Raw genomic sequence first — 18,622 nt, forward strand, 5'->3', positions numbered from 1 at the left:
TGAAATGTTCATAAAACAAAAATTACCATTTTAGAAGCTAGAACTGCACTATCCATTTCATCTTTGATATCAGCATGAGCCTTTCCAACTTTTTTGATCTTCTGTTTTGAAGTATTAATTTTCTCAACATTAGCACAAGCATTCCCAATATTAGGTTGGTCATCGACCTGACAAGTATCCATTTTTTTATCTGGTGATTCCACCTTCGATGTTGGAGAGCCTTGTTTGCATCGTGCACCATCACACTTGATATTCTGAAACACTGAAGTCTGCCGAGAATCAACACCGATACAAGAATCTGACATCTTAACTTGTATAGGAGGTTTTTCTCTGGTTACCAGATTAATATCTGATGAAGAAAGACAGACTTGCAAAGTGAGAGTATCTCCTGCTAATGTTACGTGATCATCTTTGAGCCCATTCTCTTCTGATTTAATTATTTGTGTACCATCCAGCTTTCCACTAGTCTGTACATATTTTCCTGTACGAGAACATGTTTCAAGATCCATCTTACAGCAATTGGGACAAAGCATACATTCTGTCTCCATAAATCCCAATTGTTTGTCAGATAAATCTCCCTTCCTTCGCTTATATGTCAGGAAGGAATCATCTTTAACAGTGTAATTCACATCTTCATTTACAGGGAGTGGCACGGAGTTTATTGAATTAAAATAAGTTTCTCTTTTGACAGCGTTAATTCCTGTGTCAGTGTCAACTGCCCCTGCCGCAGACACGCCTATGTTATTTAAGTCATTTTCTTTGACCAAAATGCCCCTTGCCTTGAGGCAAGAATCAACTGAAAGGCAATCTGGAGCTAACAGGAGAGAGGCAGCCGATTGATTAGGCACCTTTTTTTTCGGACTTATTATCGACGTATCATCTCTCATAATAATAGGTTCCAATGGTAATGACTTTGCTTCCTTGTTAATGTCTAGAGCAACACCATCCTCAGTCATCTGCATTGAGAAGGATAGCATTGAAAGGAGCAAAAATATAGGTCAATATACATTAATGATGTGATCACCAAGTAATTCGAGTACATACTACAGAATGAGTTATTTTCATTACCAGGTAATTCATTGCAGAATGAGCCATATTTGTGTTTTATAAATTGAATCAAAAAGAGGTGTAGAATGGAAAATTTGTGCAGAAAGAAGCATAGCAAGTAATAGTGAGAAGTCCAGGGTGATTAAAGTCCTTACAATCTTAATCAAACAAACAGATTCGTGTATTTAATTAATGCTGAAATTAAATTTCAGATCATAACATCAATCATATAACAACTAGAAATTAAAACTGCCCAAAAAACAGCACTGCACGGATGCCAACTCCAAGAGCACCTTGAACTGAGGTTGTACTGTCTGCTGAAAAAACCAGAAACAACAGAAAACTGTTGTACGACTTACACGACAGTCTGCATGGCCGATCCAGATTCATCATTCCATACAACAACAGGGATCCGTATGATACTGTATGTATGATTGTACATATCCGTACAGCATTGTGCGGAACTGCTGCATGCTGTTAGAAACATCTCTTTCCTGGCTGCCCCCTCTCTTCCCTTCTCTGTTGTTCAACTCGTTCAACTGTAATTTTAGGGAAGAATTTATTTTTAAGATTATTACTAGTCTAAGTCAGGGATGAAACCACTTATATAAGTTATAACAAAATAGAAACATCTCTTTCCTGGCTGCCCCCTCTCCCCCTCTGTTGTTCAACTTGTTGAACTATAATTTTAGGGAAGAATTTATTTTTAAGATTATTACTAAATATAACAAAATAGAAACATCTCTTTCCTGGCTGCTCCTCTCTCCGTTGTTAAACTTGTTCAACTATAATTTTAGGGAAGAATTTATTTTTAAGATTATTGCTAGTCTAAGTCAGGGATGAAATCACTATTTTACTAAAGGAATTACAAAATAAATAAATAAATAGAAATAAATTCAAAAATAGAAATAAATTACTGTGTAGAACTTCTTTTGGTGTTTGGAATCGATTTGCAGTACTCCCACCCGTGTTCTTCTAGAAATAATTTTCAACAGTAACAAGTATGTGAAAGAATGAAAATTAACAAATGTTGCATGGCAGCTTATACATGCCTCCTAAAAATATAGCAACAGCTAAGCGACCATAATTGAGTTGGAAATAGGAAAAAACACAAGTAAAAGTGCAAAAAGAATAAAAAGATCAATTAAAAGGCAATAAAATTAAAATAGAAAAAATAACAAAAAACACACATGACCAATGGAGGAATCAAAATTAATATGACATGAGAAGGGGAAATCAATTACCCTTGTGGACAAATTGAATTTTCGTTTTCCTGGGGACTTGTACAGGCCACAAATAACCAGGCTGAAGATATGCCCTCCACAGGGGCTGCTGCATGCCTCTTCTCTCAATCTTCAAAAGCTGATTATACTAGTGTAAACTCCCCGGTGGATATCGAACTCATAAATGTTTTTAAGAGAATTTATTATCACCAAAACAGTGGTAATCCATTCAATATATCATGTCCTAAGGCACAATAATCAAGCACCTGATATGATGGAAAATCAAGGCTCATCTCTCGAACCTAGCATAATTAGTGTAAATGGGAGGAGGGATTATCTCATTAATACCATGAAGCACGACCCTTATAAGACCCACGAGTACCTGCGGATCTTCACGGGTTTTATAGCGAGATGGGTCACTCATAGAACCTGCGGTTCCCACCCATACCCGTAAAGACCCACATTAAACTTGTCCAAGGATTTGCAAACTCGATAAAGAGTAGGGACCATCACCCTTACTTGTCATATTGCTCTTCTGAGAATATTGCTCGTTCTACTCCCTCGGGCCAGTTAGATGTTGGTTTACAAGAGTTTCAGATTTCTTAGAGTCAATGGGCATTCAATTGGATCGTCTACCTCCTTTCCAATATTCCTTGGATGCTCCTAGTCACCTTCTACCTACTAGACAAAAGTTGAACAAGATCATCAGGGAGGACATCTACAGGCAGTTCGTCCATGTCCCCTGAGTCAATCAACCTGGAGGGTTGCGCCCAAAGATGGCCTTCTACGCTGAGCACTTCTTGGATTTGGGAGACAGGCTCATTATTACCCTAGTGTACATTTCACCACTGGATGCATGCTCTTCGCATTCCTCTACGCCAGTTCAGAGTAGGTTCTCATAGACTTTGGGTAGAGATGGACCACCAAATTGATAGGCCAAACAAAATCTGTCAACTATGTCATTTACAAGAAGTAGAGACCGAGGTGAACTTTATTTTTGGATGCCCTATCTACTATGAGATCAGAGGAAGGTTCCATTGCTTGTATAGAGGCTCGCAAACCCTCACAGACTTTTTCAAGTATCTCGATCAGAGATGTTTGGCCCTATATATGCAAGAAGCTCTTAGGTTATGAGCGCATATTCTTCAGCCTCCCATTAGACCAGACCCCACACAGACGATCACGACATTTTTCAAGGTACTACCTTCAGACATTATTTTACAAAACGGCCGAATCGACTCCGACTCGGCCGAGTCGAACCGAGTTGATGGCCTTTGCAATGAAACGGTGGCTAACCCGGTTCGGTTGACCGAGTCACATATGACATATGTGACTCGATCAACCCGGCCGGGTCCGTTATGACTCGGCCGAGTCAATGTAGGGCCGGCTGGGCAGCGTAACAGTTCATGAAATTTCACTTTTTATGTGATTTTTGCAAAAGTTAAATGCAGTTAATGGATTCTAAAGGGTAATTGTAATTTGTTAAATGCTTTTGGGGTCCATTTCCCCCTCCCAAACCCTATTTAAGACAGCCAAATGCTCTCATTCACTCACAGCAGTCTTATGCATTTGAGTGAGAGTCTTCTTTGAGAATTAGTGAGCAGTTCTTGAGCTTGTTTTGGAGCAGCAGTGAGGAGTCTTGGAGGAGCATTGTAGCTAGTGTGAGGAGCTTCTTGGGCAGCCATTTGGAGCAGCATTGAGGAGCTGATTCTTGGAGCAAGCTTGAGGAGGCAATTTGTGCCTGGAGGTATTTTTTTCCACCTCTATAAATCTGTTTTTGCTTAGTAAATTTTAGGTGCATATCAAGAAAGCTTAGAGAGTGTTTTTTGTCAAATAAATGAACATTGAATCAATTTATTTTTTTTTTCATTTTCAGATTGTTTTCCTAGTCAAAAAATGGCACCTAGAGCAAAAGATCCTGCTTGGGCATATGTTGAAATGGTTGATAATCAGATGCATTGCAAGTTTTGCCATAGGAAAATTAAGGAAGGTCCTGGGGGATTAATAGGTTGAAACAACACTTGGCAGGGATTAGAGGCCAAATTACCGCATGTACCTCTGATGAAATTGATGAGATTAGAAAGAATTTGTTGGCCAGCTTCGAGAAATTTAAAGAAGATAAGGCTAGGCAAAAAGAGATACAGGCGGAAATTGGGAGGAAGAGGGAGATACAAAGAATGATGGCTACCAACCCCCACTATGATTTTGAGGGTTCTTCCTCTATCCCTCAAACTGAGGCATCCAACCCTTTCCGTTATGTTCCTCCCTCTTTTGGTTTTGTTCAAGATAAGGGAAAGGGTAGAATGAAGGGTGATGTGACTATCAAAAGTTATTTCACTCCCTCCTCTCCATCAGATGCACATGGTCTTGAAGTTAGTAAAGGTCAAATTCAGCCCACTTTAGATGACCATTGGAAGAAAGAATTGAGGGAGACTGCTTGTGACTACATAGCTAGATGGTGGTATGATGTTGATATCCCCTTTAATGCTGCTCATTCACCATATTATGAGCCTATGTTTGATGCCATACATGCTGCTGGAAAAGGCTTCAAAGGCCCTACTATGCAAGAGCTAAGGGGGTTTCGTTTGCAGAAAGAAATTCAATCCATTAATGAGTATTTGCAAGAGTTCAGGACTCATGGGCAAGAACAGGGTGTACCATCATGTCAGATGGATGGACTGATCAAAGAAACCGTACCATCATAAACTTTCTTGTCTTCTGCCCACAGGGAACCATGTTTTTAAAATCAGTTGATGCATCTGATAAGGTAAAAGATGGCCACTTGTTGTTTCAGCTATTGGATGAGGTTATTGAGGATGTGGGGGTGGCTAATGTTGTTCAAATCATCACAGACAATGCCTCTAACTATGTTCTTGCTGGTAAACTATTAGAGGAAAAACACAAGACCATCTTTTGGACCCCATGCGCTGCACATTGCATAGACCTCATGCTTGAGGATATTGGAAAATTAGATTGGGTCAGAAACATTGTAGACAATGCCAAAAGCATAACAAAATTTATCTACAATCATACACTGGTTTTGAGTCTCATGAGGAAACACACTGGAGGCAAGGATATTATTAGGCCTGCCATCGCTAGATTTGCTACACATTTTTTGACATTGCAATCTATGCTTTCCCAACATAGAAACTTGCAAAAGATGTTTTCCAGTGATGAATGGAATCAAAGCTATTGGTCTAACAAACCAGAAGGCAAAGAATTGAAAAGGAAAGTCCATGATGAAACTTTTTGGAGAAAGGCAGCAGAGATTGTGAAGCTTGCTGAGCCACTAGTTAAGGTGTTGCGGTTGGTGGATGGGGAAAGGTTGGCTATGGGCTTCATTTATGAGGCTATGGATCAAGCAAAGGAGCAAATAAAGACAGCATACAAGGATAGAGTGGCAAAGTATGGGCCCATTTGGGCAATCATTGATGAAAGATGGAACAATCAACTCCATCGCCCTATACATGCAGCTGGGTATTTTTTGAACCCACGGTATCATTATAAAGCTAAGGAGTCAGGAGCTTTGAGGGGGGAGGTCAGAGATGGACTGGTTGATTGCATTGAACGCATGATCCCATCGGAGTCTGATCAGCTGGAGATACATCAACAGGTCACATCCTTCAGCAATGCAACAGGTACCTTTGGGAAGAACCTAGCAAAGATTGCAAGAGAAGCAGATGAGCCAGGTAAACAAAAATTTCAATTTTCAATTTCTTAATGGTTTTACAGTTTTACTTTTTTTATTAAAGACTAAAGTTTGTTAAATCATTTATAATTTGAAAGTTAGATATAATTTGTAATTTTGTTGAGCTTCAGCCTTCATCTAACTCATAATTCATTACACTCCTATGTTTTTTGCAGCACAATGGTGGGAGGCCTTTGGTGGCCAGTGCCCTCAATTGCAAAAGTTTGCAATTCGTATTTTGAGTCAAACTTGCAGTGCATCTGGGTGTGAGCGCAATTGGTCTGTCTTTGAGAGGATTCACACAAAGAAGAGAAACCGTTTGGAGCAAAAACGGTTGAATGATCTAGTTTTTGTCCAATACAACCTTCGGCTCAGACGGAACCAATTGCTGAACAAAAGACCTGATTCAAATCCCATTGTGTTGGAAGACATTGATCCAACATCAGATTGGGTAGTGGAGAGTCGTCCACCAGAGTTTGATCCTGATGAGGATCTTGATGAACTTGAACTGGAACATCCACTTCAGCCTGTTCAGTTGAATGCAGATCCTAATCCACCAGCCTCAGTCTCACAGCCAGCAAGGAGTAGGACTCCAGTTGTAGGTGCTTCCTCTGCTCAGCCACGACAGAAGCGCAGCCGCATATCTACTCTATCTCAGCTTGCATCTGCTGCACAGCCTGCTAGTGGTACTGGCACCACTTCTACAGTTGCAGTTGGAGACGATGATGATGAGGAGGACCCATGGGGCCCCTTGTCTGACTCTGATGATGATGATCCAGAGATTGGTCGAGATGATCTTGGCTCCTCTGGCAGTAGCTACTAGCCAGTAGTACTAGTATTGGAGTCTGGTCACCATCACAGTTTACTTTTGTTGTAGAGGCCATTTCTAGCCTCCTTGGTTATTTGTATTTTGTTTTGAGTCTTTGATCATGTATGACAGTTGACTATGTATTGCCATTGGGTACCATTTTGATATAATGGATTGGTTCATGAGCCTACTTTGATCATATGTTGTCTTCCATCTATATTATAATGCTGTGTGTTTGGAAACATGAATGAAAATCTTTAAAATTATGTTTAAAATATTTAAAATTATGTTTTTTTATAAAAAAAATAAATATTTAATGTATTTTTTACAACGACCGAGTCATTGAAATCAAGCCGGCCGAGTCATTACCGAGTCGGAGTCGATCCTCGGCAGAGTCGGAGTCGGAGTCGGAGTCGGAGTCGGAGTCGTAAAACATTGCCTTCAGATAGGGGCACAAGAGAACGATTGATATTGTTTCATATCCAGACTCTAGACCAGTGAGGATTCGTGGGACCTTACCCCGCCACACGAGACCTCAGCAGTTAAACCGTCTCATATCTGTCCCTGGAAGACGGACTAGGTCCTCCAGACCTCAACAGTGCACAAACTTCCCTAGACAATGAGTTAGTGGACAGTCTGTACCTCCCACTGACCCTTCATCAGACCAGCAAACTTTGTGGATTTTTTCAGTGCTCTTCAGTGAGTCTCAAATGTTAGGAGAGATTGGTCTAATCCTCTTCGTCAGGGCATTCTATACATTGTATCTTTTATGTTCCTGCGTTGTACCTCTTATATTCATGCACTGTATTTTTTATAGCAGACCGTTTAGTTCTCCCACGTTTTATGGACATCATTGTACTCAACAGTGCCTTTGACCTACTTTGTGGTCATTAGTTGGACATAAATATAAGTATCTTATCTTATGTTATCTACCCGCATTAAACTGACACTAAACCTGCATAAGACCCGTGAAGGCTCTCAAAATTCATTAAACTCATTTATCTGCATTAAACTAGCATTGAACCCTCATAAGACCTGTGAAGACCCTCAAAATTCCACCTTTTTCTTTTTTTCGTATACAAGTCACCCAGTCAATAGCAAGAATTCTTATGAGTATGAGTCGTGCAACACTGCTCATTAAACCTCAATCAACCAAGAGTTAATCATGAACTTGTTCCCTAGGAAAAAGTGCATCACATTCTGCCACATGGAATATCCATGCACAAGAGCTCCTAATCAAGGCAAACTGATTTCAAAGTGTACCTACAGAAGGAGGCTTGCGTAGTGGTTTGCAAAGTCAACTGCAGAGCTTATTCCAACACTCTACGAATTTGATAGCAGATCTCATATAGGATGAAGAGGTTGACGGTTGGCAGACAATCTTTGAGCACCTGTAGTAGTGGAATGACATTTGCTTGACACACTTTGTCCTTTCCCATGACAGAGTCGAAAGTCGCAACATAAGGATGGTAATTATGACTTTAATGCAAGCCCCCAAGCACTTGTTGGGAGTTGACATACTACAACAAAAGTTAAGTGGAGATTTGGGGGTGTATTATGCAATAACGGCAAAGAGTGGACATGGACTTCAGCACTAGAAGTGGATTGAGGTGCAACGGAGGTTCTCCTCCCCCTACAAGGTTGGACTTGTCTCATTCCTCATCAAGTAGTTAAAATTGGAAGTTTGCTTGTGTAGGTGGGAAAGCATTCAAGATTTAATGTGAATTGCTCCTTGTCAAGAGTGTTGACTACCCTGATAATTTCATAGAAGAGGAAAGAAGCTGCATAAAAATGGGTCAATCTAGAAGCAGGAGGTAGCCAAGAGTAATAGGGACCCGGAATTTGTTAAGAAAGTAGGTTCTGGCTAAGTGTGCTTCCCCGCTACAACTAAACCTGGAGATAAGTTGGAGATTGTAGAGAGTTGATACTCACCACGATAAGATCGAACAGGACCTCCAGCACCTGTAGGAGAAAATGTTGCGGTTTCAAATCAGATATAACCAATTGGCGTCAAGTTTGACAACCATCACAGAGATTCTTGAGAGAAACGATCTCAGGTACAATGGGCAGATGATGAAATTGATTACATGCGTCATCAACTAGAAGAAATCCAACAAGGGCAAGAAATGGTTGGCTAGCTTTCTTAGACTTTTGGTAAATCAATTTCATGTAATGTTAGGCACACTCCTCATTTGAATGTTGTGGCCACTTTCTTGGAGCCTACTTCCAAGCCTCCTTGAGCTTGGATACTTATCTTATTATATCATGCTTTGTAAATTTTATTTGATCCTATGAGAGTTTTGGAGGATCTATCAGTTGAATAGGTATCTGATAAGAGAAGTATTTTTATGTTTTGTGTTAGATATTAGGTAGGAAAGCAGGACTAGACTCATATATCTGCAAGCTCCATGTTTGTATTCTATATGTAATGTCGTGCCCAAGCACATATTTTCATTATATAAAATTATTTCAATTCTGGTTTTAAAAAATTAATATACTAAATAACTAAATATTTATCTAGTTGCTCATGTAAAACATTAGGTAAGTAATTTTTGTTAGATTTTTGGGCACTAGACTCAACGTGCGCCTGCACACACACCAAATCCGGTAAGAATCTCAAATTAACTAGTTAATTAAAACACGTTGATGTGCTCAACCAGAAACAAATTTAGCACAACGGAACTTATAAAACAAGCGATTACATCATGCACAGTAACATATTACACAAGTTCTACCCAATCAACGGTTTTTCATTAAATTCTTCTGAGAACTTCTTGGGCTCCCTTATTGGGATAACAGCCCTTGAGGAAACTACATATACAACAATTACTCTAGACCTGATCCAGAAAATCAAGCCCTAGATCTATCTTTGATCTCGCTGATTTGAATCTCCTTTGCTTCTTTGGGCTCTTTCCTCGAACCCAACACAACTAAGTATCTCACTTACAACAAACTTGTAGTATACCTAGGGGGGATAATATGAGGTACAGAGAGAGGTACCAAAGGAAAGAATGTAAAGATGATAAATGTATGGGCCATAATTAATAAATAAAGTGGTGAACCCACATTATGCAAGGGACCACAAGTAGTTAAGAAATAATGTGATAAGCTCATTGTATTAAAAGTATGGTATTGAGAGACCCATAGTATTGTATGTATAAAGCCTATATAAAGGCTAGAGACTCTCCATTGAGAGATGTCAAGTATTGTTGTATTGACAAGCATATGGCTTGTGGAGTGATCTCCTTCCTTAGGGAGTAATTGTATGGTGTCATCCTACCTCACGGGCTTGATTAATAAAGAGAAGCATTTCTATCTTATTTGTGTATTAGCTCTTGGGTTTATTTTATCAAAGAATTTGTTACAATTGCAAGTCAGATACATTACAAGTGGTATCAAAGCTCTTTCTTGGACAAAGCGAGAAGAATTTTTTTCATTTTTTGTAGGATTTTTTTGGGCAGCAAGGTTGCAGATCACATCTGAAAATTTTGGAAAAAAAATATTGCAAAACCTAATAGCAGACCTGGATTCCTCATGAAAAAATACTCAAATTCAAACAAAAAAAAAATTGGCTGAATCGGAGTACGGAGGAGGGAGATATCGCTGATTTAAAATCAACTGTGTTGCAGAAATTTTTCTGTCGGCAATTCGTGGATGGCAGCTCTCCTATCATATTTTGCAGTTTTTGTGCAGAATTTCAAAAAACAAATTGTAGATGTGAGTTTTTCTTGAAAAAATCACCCAATTTCAAAAAAAAATCAGTTAAATCAGAGTCCTGATGAGGGAGATATCATTGATTTAAAATTAGTGTTTTTTTCATAATTTTTTGTGATGGCGAGACAGTTGCAGTATGAATCTAAATTTCCATAGTGCTCAGATAGGGATTTCAATCACATGGGAAGATGCAAAACGGTCATTCCATTTCAAAAAACATCTTATAATAAGAATTTTGAGTTATATTGACTGAGTTATGCCCATTTTAAATTTTCGCCAAAGTAAGTGATTTTCTTCAAAACCCTTACTCTATTTTTAAGGGTTCTAGCAAGATGAAATTTAGAGGAAAATATGATGGCCCTACTATTGAAGAATTCCTAAAAGTGGAAAAATCAACATGTCTGACAATTTGGAAAGAAACAGCATGACTTAATCTTAGAGATGAGGCTTCCATATGGTGGGACTCACTTGACAAAAAGAAGTTGGTAAGTCTTTCTAATGAGGAATTTGTAAAAGCCATTTTGGAGAAATGGTCTCATGCTAGATGACAAGATAATAAGAAACATAAAAGATTGTTTTCTATTGATTCCTCCATACTACAAGTTCATGGAAGTACTCAAAAAGAGAAGATCATTGTTGCTATTCACCCTAGTAGCAAGCATAATCTAATCAATCTCAAATTTGTCAAACGCTTGCAAATTCTAGCACAGCATATTGCAAGCACACAAGTTGATGGGACACCTATTCAAATATTTAAGGACTTGAAGGTGATCATGGATAAATGTGTAATATATGCTGACTTTTATGCTTTAGACATGGATGAGGCAAATGTTGTTTTGGGTTATCCTTGGATGGACTCAATGGGCACCATCAATATTAATTTACAAAAGAAATTCTTGAAACTATGGTATAAAAAGAAGAAAATTACCCAGCATGATATTTCCATTAAGAACCAAGCAGATACTATGGAGGCAGAAACAAAAAGTTCTAATGACACTGACACATCAGATGATGAACATTTGATGGTAGACAACCAAACATAGACATCAAACCAGGTAGCAAATAAAGCACTAAACACCACTCAAGCACCAATAGTGGAGGAATTAACAAAAAATATACCATCAGTTAAAGCTTCAGCATATCACCACCTGCATCACTCAGCAAGACAACTTGCAAGGTGGCAACGAATGAGCAACAAGGACAACCCCTTGACGACACACAAAGAGGTGTGACGATCCACCCACAGCACATCAACGCAAAGGAACCTCCAAAACTAGCTTCCATATCAAGCGAGCGAGGCACCAGATAGATCGAGTGTTCACCTTTCTCTAGGATGGCTAGATGCAAGTGCATAGTACCAGTGGAATACTCTTTTGAATAGATCTTATTATTTATGTTCTTCTCATGTTTCGGGGACGAAACATGCTTAAGGGGGATGGAATGTAGTATACCTAGGGGGATAATATCGGGTACAGAGAGAGGTACCCAAGGCAATAATGTGATGTAAGGATAATAAATAAATGGGTCATAGTTAATAAATAAAGTGGTTAACCCCCATAATGCAAGAGACCACAAGTAGTTAGGAAATAATGTGATAAGCTCATAGTATTGGATGTATGGTAATGAGAGACCCATCGTAATTACTCATGCTATTGTATGTATGAAGCCTATATAGAGGCTAGAGACTCTCCATTGAGACATGACAAGGATTATTGCATTAACAAGCATATGGTTTGTGTAGTGATCTCCTTCATTAAGGAGTAGTTGTATGGTGTTTACCCTACCTTAAGAATTTGATTAATAAGGAGAACAATTTCTATCTTATTTGTGTATTGGCTATTGGGTTTATTTTATCAAATAATTTTAATATATTTTCAGGTCAGATCTGATACCACTTGTACTAGATCTGACTTGCAAATATATTAATATCTCTGATAAAATAAACCCAAGAGCCAATACACAAATAAGACAAAAATGTTTCTCTTTAATAATCAAACCCTTGAGGTAGGATAACACCATACAATTACTCCTTAAGGAAGGAGATCACTCCACAAGCCATATGCTTGTCAATACAACAATACTTGACATCTCTCAATGGAGAGTCTCTAACCTCTATATAGGCTTCATACAGGTTTAAGGGTGAGATCTCCGAACGGAGACACTCAATGCACTAAACAGTGATGCAGACTAGCTAAACAGCCAGCGTGCTCTAAGTCGAAATGACTATCACAAATGCTCATAACCGGAATGATCCCAAATGAGGGGGTTCCTCTCTATTTTATAGCCTCTGCCTCTCACAATCCCTAGGCTCACTTTCTCCTGCGTGATCCCCTTCTTGCCATGTGTTCCTTCCCTCCTGCGCAATCCCTCCATGTGTCTGTGGGCCCCATTTCTGCATCCCCCTTTGGCCCCCTTGGTTCCCCCTTAAGTCACAACTTTGTGCTACCTAGGAAGTGACTTTTTATTCTAAAGTGAGTTATGTTCCCCTTTTCTCACTTTTTATTTACAAATAACTATAGAAGGCAAAAATCGAACAAAATCGAATATTCCAATTAGCCATAGCTAATCAGGAATATTACAGTATAAGAGGAGGCTTGAGGGTCAGTTGGAGACACACCAAGACACCAAGAGAGATCAGTCAGTTTGATTTTATAGGGCAAGCTTTGCTGAGGAAATCGAACAAGTGATCAGTTGCAGTGAGGGGCATCTTAGCAATAGGCCGAGGAATACATATCAGAGAGGAAACAGAGTGTTGGAAGAGGCAGCACAGAGCCTAGGAAGGCTGACGCAAAGGGCCAAAGGAGCTTACGCAGAAGCCGTAGAGGCTAACGCGATTGACGCAGAGGGATTCAAAGGTTGCACTAAGGTGATCTAGTGGGTCAGGCTGAGAGCTAATTGGCTAACGCAAAGCCAGAGAGGGTGATGCAGTTCTTAAGAGGGTGACGCAGTTCCAGAGAGTGCGTGGAGCAGCGTTCGCTGTCCAACACAAGGAATAGCCAGAGTCATAGTGGGATCGTTCATCCGGTTACTGATCAGCCAGAATATCTATCTCCGAATAGAGGTATTGCTGCCAATGATATTCTCTGGAGGGAAAGTCGTTTTTGACACCCTAGTTGTATTTAGAATCTACTTAATAATACAAACCCTCTATATGTTGCATCGATTTTCCCACATTGGGTTTTTCCGGGGACGATTGTCCAAAAATAACGATGTCCCTTGTGTTGTCTCAGTTTATTTTAGTTGTTGATTTGTATATTTGTGAACATTGCATTTGTGTTTACTTCGATATTTATGCATTTAAATAACTTGTTAATGCAAAGAACAAGTAGGAGATAGTAAACCAGAAAATGCAGTAGGGGTTTTTGATGTGTTAGTTTCAAGAATTTTCACAAGCTCTAGTTCAACTCCTAATTTAGAAAGCTCACTAACAATTGCCTAATCGAAAAGCTTATAGGGAGATCGAAAGCACACAATTGATTATAATTCTTGAGCACGAGTTTGTGAGCAAGAGAGCTTGTGAGAGGAACAAGCAAGAGGATTTATCTTGTGCGAATTGTTGGAGGAGAATTTCCTTTGGAAAGCAAATCAACATTCTTGCATAATTATTTCAAGTGTAGTTCAAAGCTGATAGATCAGATTGCATTCTCTATTGAAGCAGGGTTATTTGTAAGAGATATGTAGCCTATTTTTCTTCAACAAAATTCTCAAGCAAGCAAGGGTTTTCCCTATTGGGTTCCCTAGAAAAATTATGTTGTTTTTGTGTGAATTTTGTGAAATTATTTCTATTTTATTCTGCTACTATTTGGTAGAGAAATTTTGTGTCCGCGTGGAATGCAAAATTATTTTCAGATTGTTCATAACAACAAATCAAAATTCCGTGGAAATTCTACATGGTATCATAGCTTTGAACAGGAATCAATTAGCACAAGAGTCTTCAAAGTTGAAAGATGGCAACTCATAGAGGATTGGGATTGAGAGAGAAAGATAGACTGGATGGCTCCTCAAATTTTGGTGTTTGGAAGGTCCGCATATCATTCTTGTTGGACAAGTTTGGGCTGAAGGAATTCGCTAAGAAAGGTGTTCCAGAACCTTCAAATCCATACGGGTTGAGGCTCTTCCAAAGGAAAATGTCCAAGGCCAAGAGAAGGATCTTGGATGGACTTCGAGATCATATAGTTCCTCATGTTGCAGGTAAAGATACAGCTAAGGATATGTGGGATGCCTTAGTCAAGCTCTACCAAAACTCTTCAGAGAACGAGAAGATGGTCCTCCAATAGAAATTGAAGACAATCAAGTTGCACAAGGGTGAGAGTATCATTGCCTATCTCATCAGAGTCCAGGAAGTCCGTGATGAGCTAGCAGTTGTTGGAGAGAAGCCTATAGACACATAGCTAGTGCATGTGGCTCTGAATGGGCTTACCAAAGATTGGCGTACTTTTCTTCAAAGCATTATTGGACGAGATAATGTGTCAGATTGGGAATGCCTGTGGAATCACTTCATCTAGGAGGAGTTAAGGCTCAAGTTAGTTGAGACTTCTAACAACAATGGCAAGGGTTCCAAGGTTGAGGAGGAGGAGAATCTTGCTCTTGCAGGTAAAGTCAAAGAGAAGAGCAAAAACAGTGAAAAATGTGACAAGAAGACAGATCTGGGTAAGATCAAATGCTTCCATTGCCATACTTTTGGACACTATCCTTCCAAGTGTCCTAACCAGAAGAAGAAGGGGTCAAATAAGGAGCATGTAACTGCATCAACTAAGGTAGATGAGTTTGCCTCTCAGTTTGAGAAGAACTTCTCATTGATAGCTTGCATGGCAAGCTCAATAGGGAGCGATGTTGAAGAATGTGTAACTAGGTCCAGTCTTCATTATAATGAAATGTACTCTTATATATATAAATGAAAAAGAAATTATTTTTATTATTATCAAGCTGGGGTTTATTGCCCAAAGATTTTATTTTATAGGTCAAGCACTCATTAAAGTGCTTCTAAGGTTTGTCCTAAGTATAAGGGTCATTGTCATATATGAAAGACCCTATGTGCACATTGTAAATTGTAAAAGAAAATTTATTTTGTCTTGAAAATCTCAAAAATACCTACAAGATCAAGTCGGCCTAAGAGTTGTCAAGTCGGCCTACATGAAGAGCAACATTCACCCTTGAAGAAGCCTATATATAAGAGGAACTCGTCCTCCATTTGGATCATTCACTCACTCATCTCTCATGCAAAGGAGGAAGCAACAGAAGGACGAAAAAGGAAGTGCAAAGAAGAGAAGGAAGAAGAAAGTCGAAGTGTTTGGGTCTCTCTACATTATTCTGGGAGTGCGAAGTTAGTGTTTCTGCGTTGGGGAAGCCTGAAGTTCGATTTTGGAGGCAAGAATATCAAGAAGGCAAGCAAAGGTCTCTTAGGGCTTCCTACTAGCCTTAGAATCCATATGAAGGGAAGAGCAATTAGAGGGAGATTGAAGTCTCCTAGAGAGAAAGCAGCAGTTGTTGGGCAGCAGATTTTTGGATTTACTAAGAGGTCAAAGATATTGCAGTTGGAGGCCAAGGAAGACTTAATCTTGGAGGGTATTTGTTTGATTCTAAGTCATGGTATTCGTCAATTGAAAGATCTGAAAGATAAGAAGAGATTTTCAAGTTTTCCCCTCAACAAGAGGGGTTTTGGCCCTGGCTTGCAACCTGTATACTGTGTTATTGTTCTTACTATTTTGGTAGTTGTTTGATGTATTGCACATTGGAATAATAAAGATCAAAGCTAATAAATAAAAAGGTAACACAAAAAATTATCAAGTTAAGAGAATTAACATATGCATTGCCCAATTTAATTCTCAACAAGCAGTACATGGTACATTAATTCAAGAACCTCTTTCCATATGACGGGAAATCGAGAGTATTTCAGCCAGTTGGATGAGAAGGATATGCAGGTGAATATCAAGCTTGGAGATAATGGCAAATATGTTACCAAGAGAGTTGGTATTGTTAGCTTTAAGAGGGAGTCATGTAATACTCTTCATATCAAAGATATTCTCTATGTTCCAAGGCTGAAAAAGAACTTGGTTTCAGTAGCTATCCTTGAGAATAAACGATATGATGTTACCTTCAGCAGAGGTAAGGCTTGTTGAGAAATCTAGGGCATGAATAGTTAAAAGATTTCTCTACTTGATAATTGCTTGTGATATACTTTTACTTCTCAGCTTATAGACTTTCCTTCGTTATGTTATTATTGTGTTCTTTTCACCAAGGCAATTACCAATATGCACAATAAAAGACAAGTGACACCATATGTAGGCTTGTTAGCCAGGGCCAAAACCTCTCACCTCTTGAGAGGAAAACCCGATCAAAAATTCTTCTTCTAGATCTTCATTTGATGAGTACCAAGACCACGACAAAGACCCTTGACTCTAGTATCCTCTCAAGAACTTTGTCACTAACCTTGATGCTTTGCCTCTTCCCTTTCTCGACTTTCTTCTTGATCTTGCACTGCTCTAACTCGGTCTCTATCCTTCGCAGTGCTTCTTCTCGACTTCTTCTAGAGAATCTCAGTCTCTATGATCTCAATAGCTTCCTCTAGAGAATCTTGGTCGCTAGTCTAAATCTTTATCTCAGTACCCCAGAAGAGCCTTTCCTTCGCTAACCCCAGAAGAATTCTCTCTTCGCTATCCCCAGAAGTGTTGAAATTTCGTACCGAAGGACAGGTGGTTCCCTAAGGCTTTGATCTTTGGCCTAGGGAAAAGTCTCCAAAAAGAATTTAATTTTTCTTCTAAAGTGACTTTATAATTTTTATAAAGTCAAATCTAATTTAAAAGTTACTTTAAGTGAAAGTTACTAAAGTCTAATTTTAAAGTGACTTTATTAAAGTCAATGTAAAATTAGAAAGGAAAAGTGACTTTGGAAATAAATGACTAAGTGGGTCTTTATTAAAGTTGGGTGAATTAAAAAATAGAAAGTGAGATTTAAATGAGCATTTAATCTCAGCCCTAGATCTCAATCTATTTCAGCCATTGGATTTAGGGATTACCCAAAAGTCACTTAGGGTTAGATTAAGGGAGGGAAAGGAGGAAAAAATCATTCATTCTTTCATGAGCAAATTGGGAGAAGGAGAGCAAGAGAGCAAGGGAGATTTCTGGACAGGGAGGAAAAGGAGGCAACATCTTGGCACACATTCCAAGGCAGCATTCCAGCAAGTCCGTACAGCTGAGTTAACATACAGTGAAAGGCAGATTTTTGGGCATGATTTTCAAGGAGGCCGTACAACAGTTTGCACAGAAATCGAGGAGCAGAAATCTGAGTTTGCTGGCACGATTTTCAAGGAGGTCGTAAAGCAATTTTCGACACAGAAATCGAGGAAATCATACAGCAAAATTTCTGGCAGCTTGCACGATTTTCTAGGCAGGCCGTACAGCAAAATTTAAGGCTGAAAATTGGCACAGAAATCAAGGAGGACGTACAACATTTATTGTTGTTCAAATTTTGTTGTTTGCAAGTTTTTCCAGTTGGCTGTGAGGCACGGAAAATGAGATAAGTTGTAAAAGTTTACTTGCTGATTTTTGCTGAATATTTCACACTGTAAAAAGCATTTTCCAGAAATAAGAAAGAGCTCTCGAACTGGGTTTCCCCAAGAGTTGTAGGGGGTTTTTCCAGGGTCACCTTGACCAAAAATCACTGTGTTTAAATGTGTTAAATGGCTATTTGTATGTGCTGATTTTATATTTCTGCATTTTCCAATATTCTGTAATTTTTCCAGAATTTGTGTTTTCAACAAAATTTATTTTCCAATTGTTGAATGTATGGATATGGGAAAAGACATTTAACTATTTTGGAGAAATAAGGTGAAATTGAAAACCGGGGTGGGAGATGAGAAATTTTTACAAGAAGAAACCTTCCTTCATTATGCCCAAAAGAAACTCTTCTTTGCTTTGCCCAGAAGAAATACTCCTTCGCTGACCCAAAAGAAACCTTCTTCGCTGACCCAGAAGAAACCTTTTTTGTTTGCTTAGAAGAATCCTCCTCCCTTCTTCGCTGACCCAAAAGAAACCTTTTTCGTTATGCCTAGAAGAATCCTCCTTCTCCCTTCTTCGCACTTCTCTTTGTAGCCTCTTTCTTCGCACTTCTCTTCACCGAATGTATGTCGAGTTGCTTGCCTCT

At 39.0% G+C, this 18,622-nt stretch overlaps 1 protein-coding gene across 4 annotated transcripts in view; it reads right to left on the reverse strand.

Moving 5' to 3' along the window:
* The window catches only part of LOC149266796 (uncharacterized), a 51,074-nt gene that overhangs the window by 4,474 nt on the left and 27,978 nt on the right, over window positions 1-18,622 (reverse strand). For 3 of the 4 annotated variants that reach the window (XM_089430924.1, XM_089430927.1, XM_089430921.1), the window contains one exon: window positions 27-956. The exons of the other annotated variant lie outside the window; for it this stretch is intronic. In XM_089430924.1, the coding sequence (XP_089287050.1) occupies window positions 27-956 (930 nt within the window). The remainder of the gene's footprint in view (window positions 1-26; window positions 957-18,622) is intronic. 4 annotated transcript variants of the gene reach the window in all.

This window comes from Pinus tabuliformis, chromosome 6, assembly GCF_031772625.1.
Source record: "Pinus tabuliformis cultivar Carrire ecotype Pingquan chromosome 6, CPIR1, whole genome shotgun sequence".
NCBI classification, from domain to species: Eukaryota; Viridiplantae; Streptophyta; class Pinopsida; order Pinales; family Pinaceae; genus Pinus; species Pinus tabuliformis.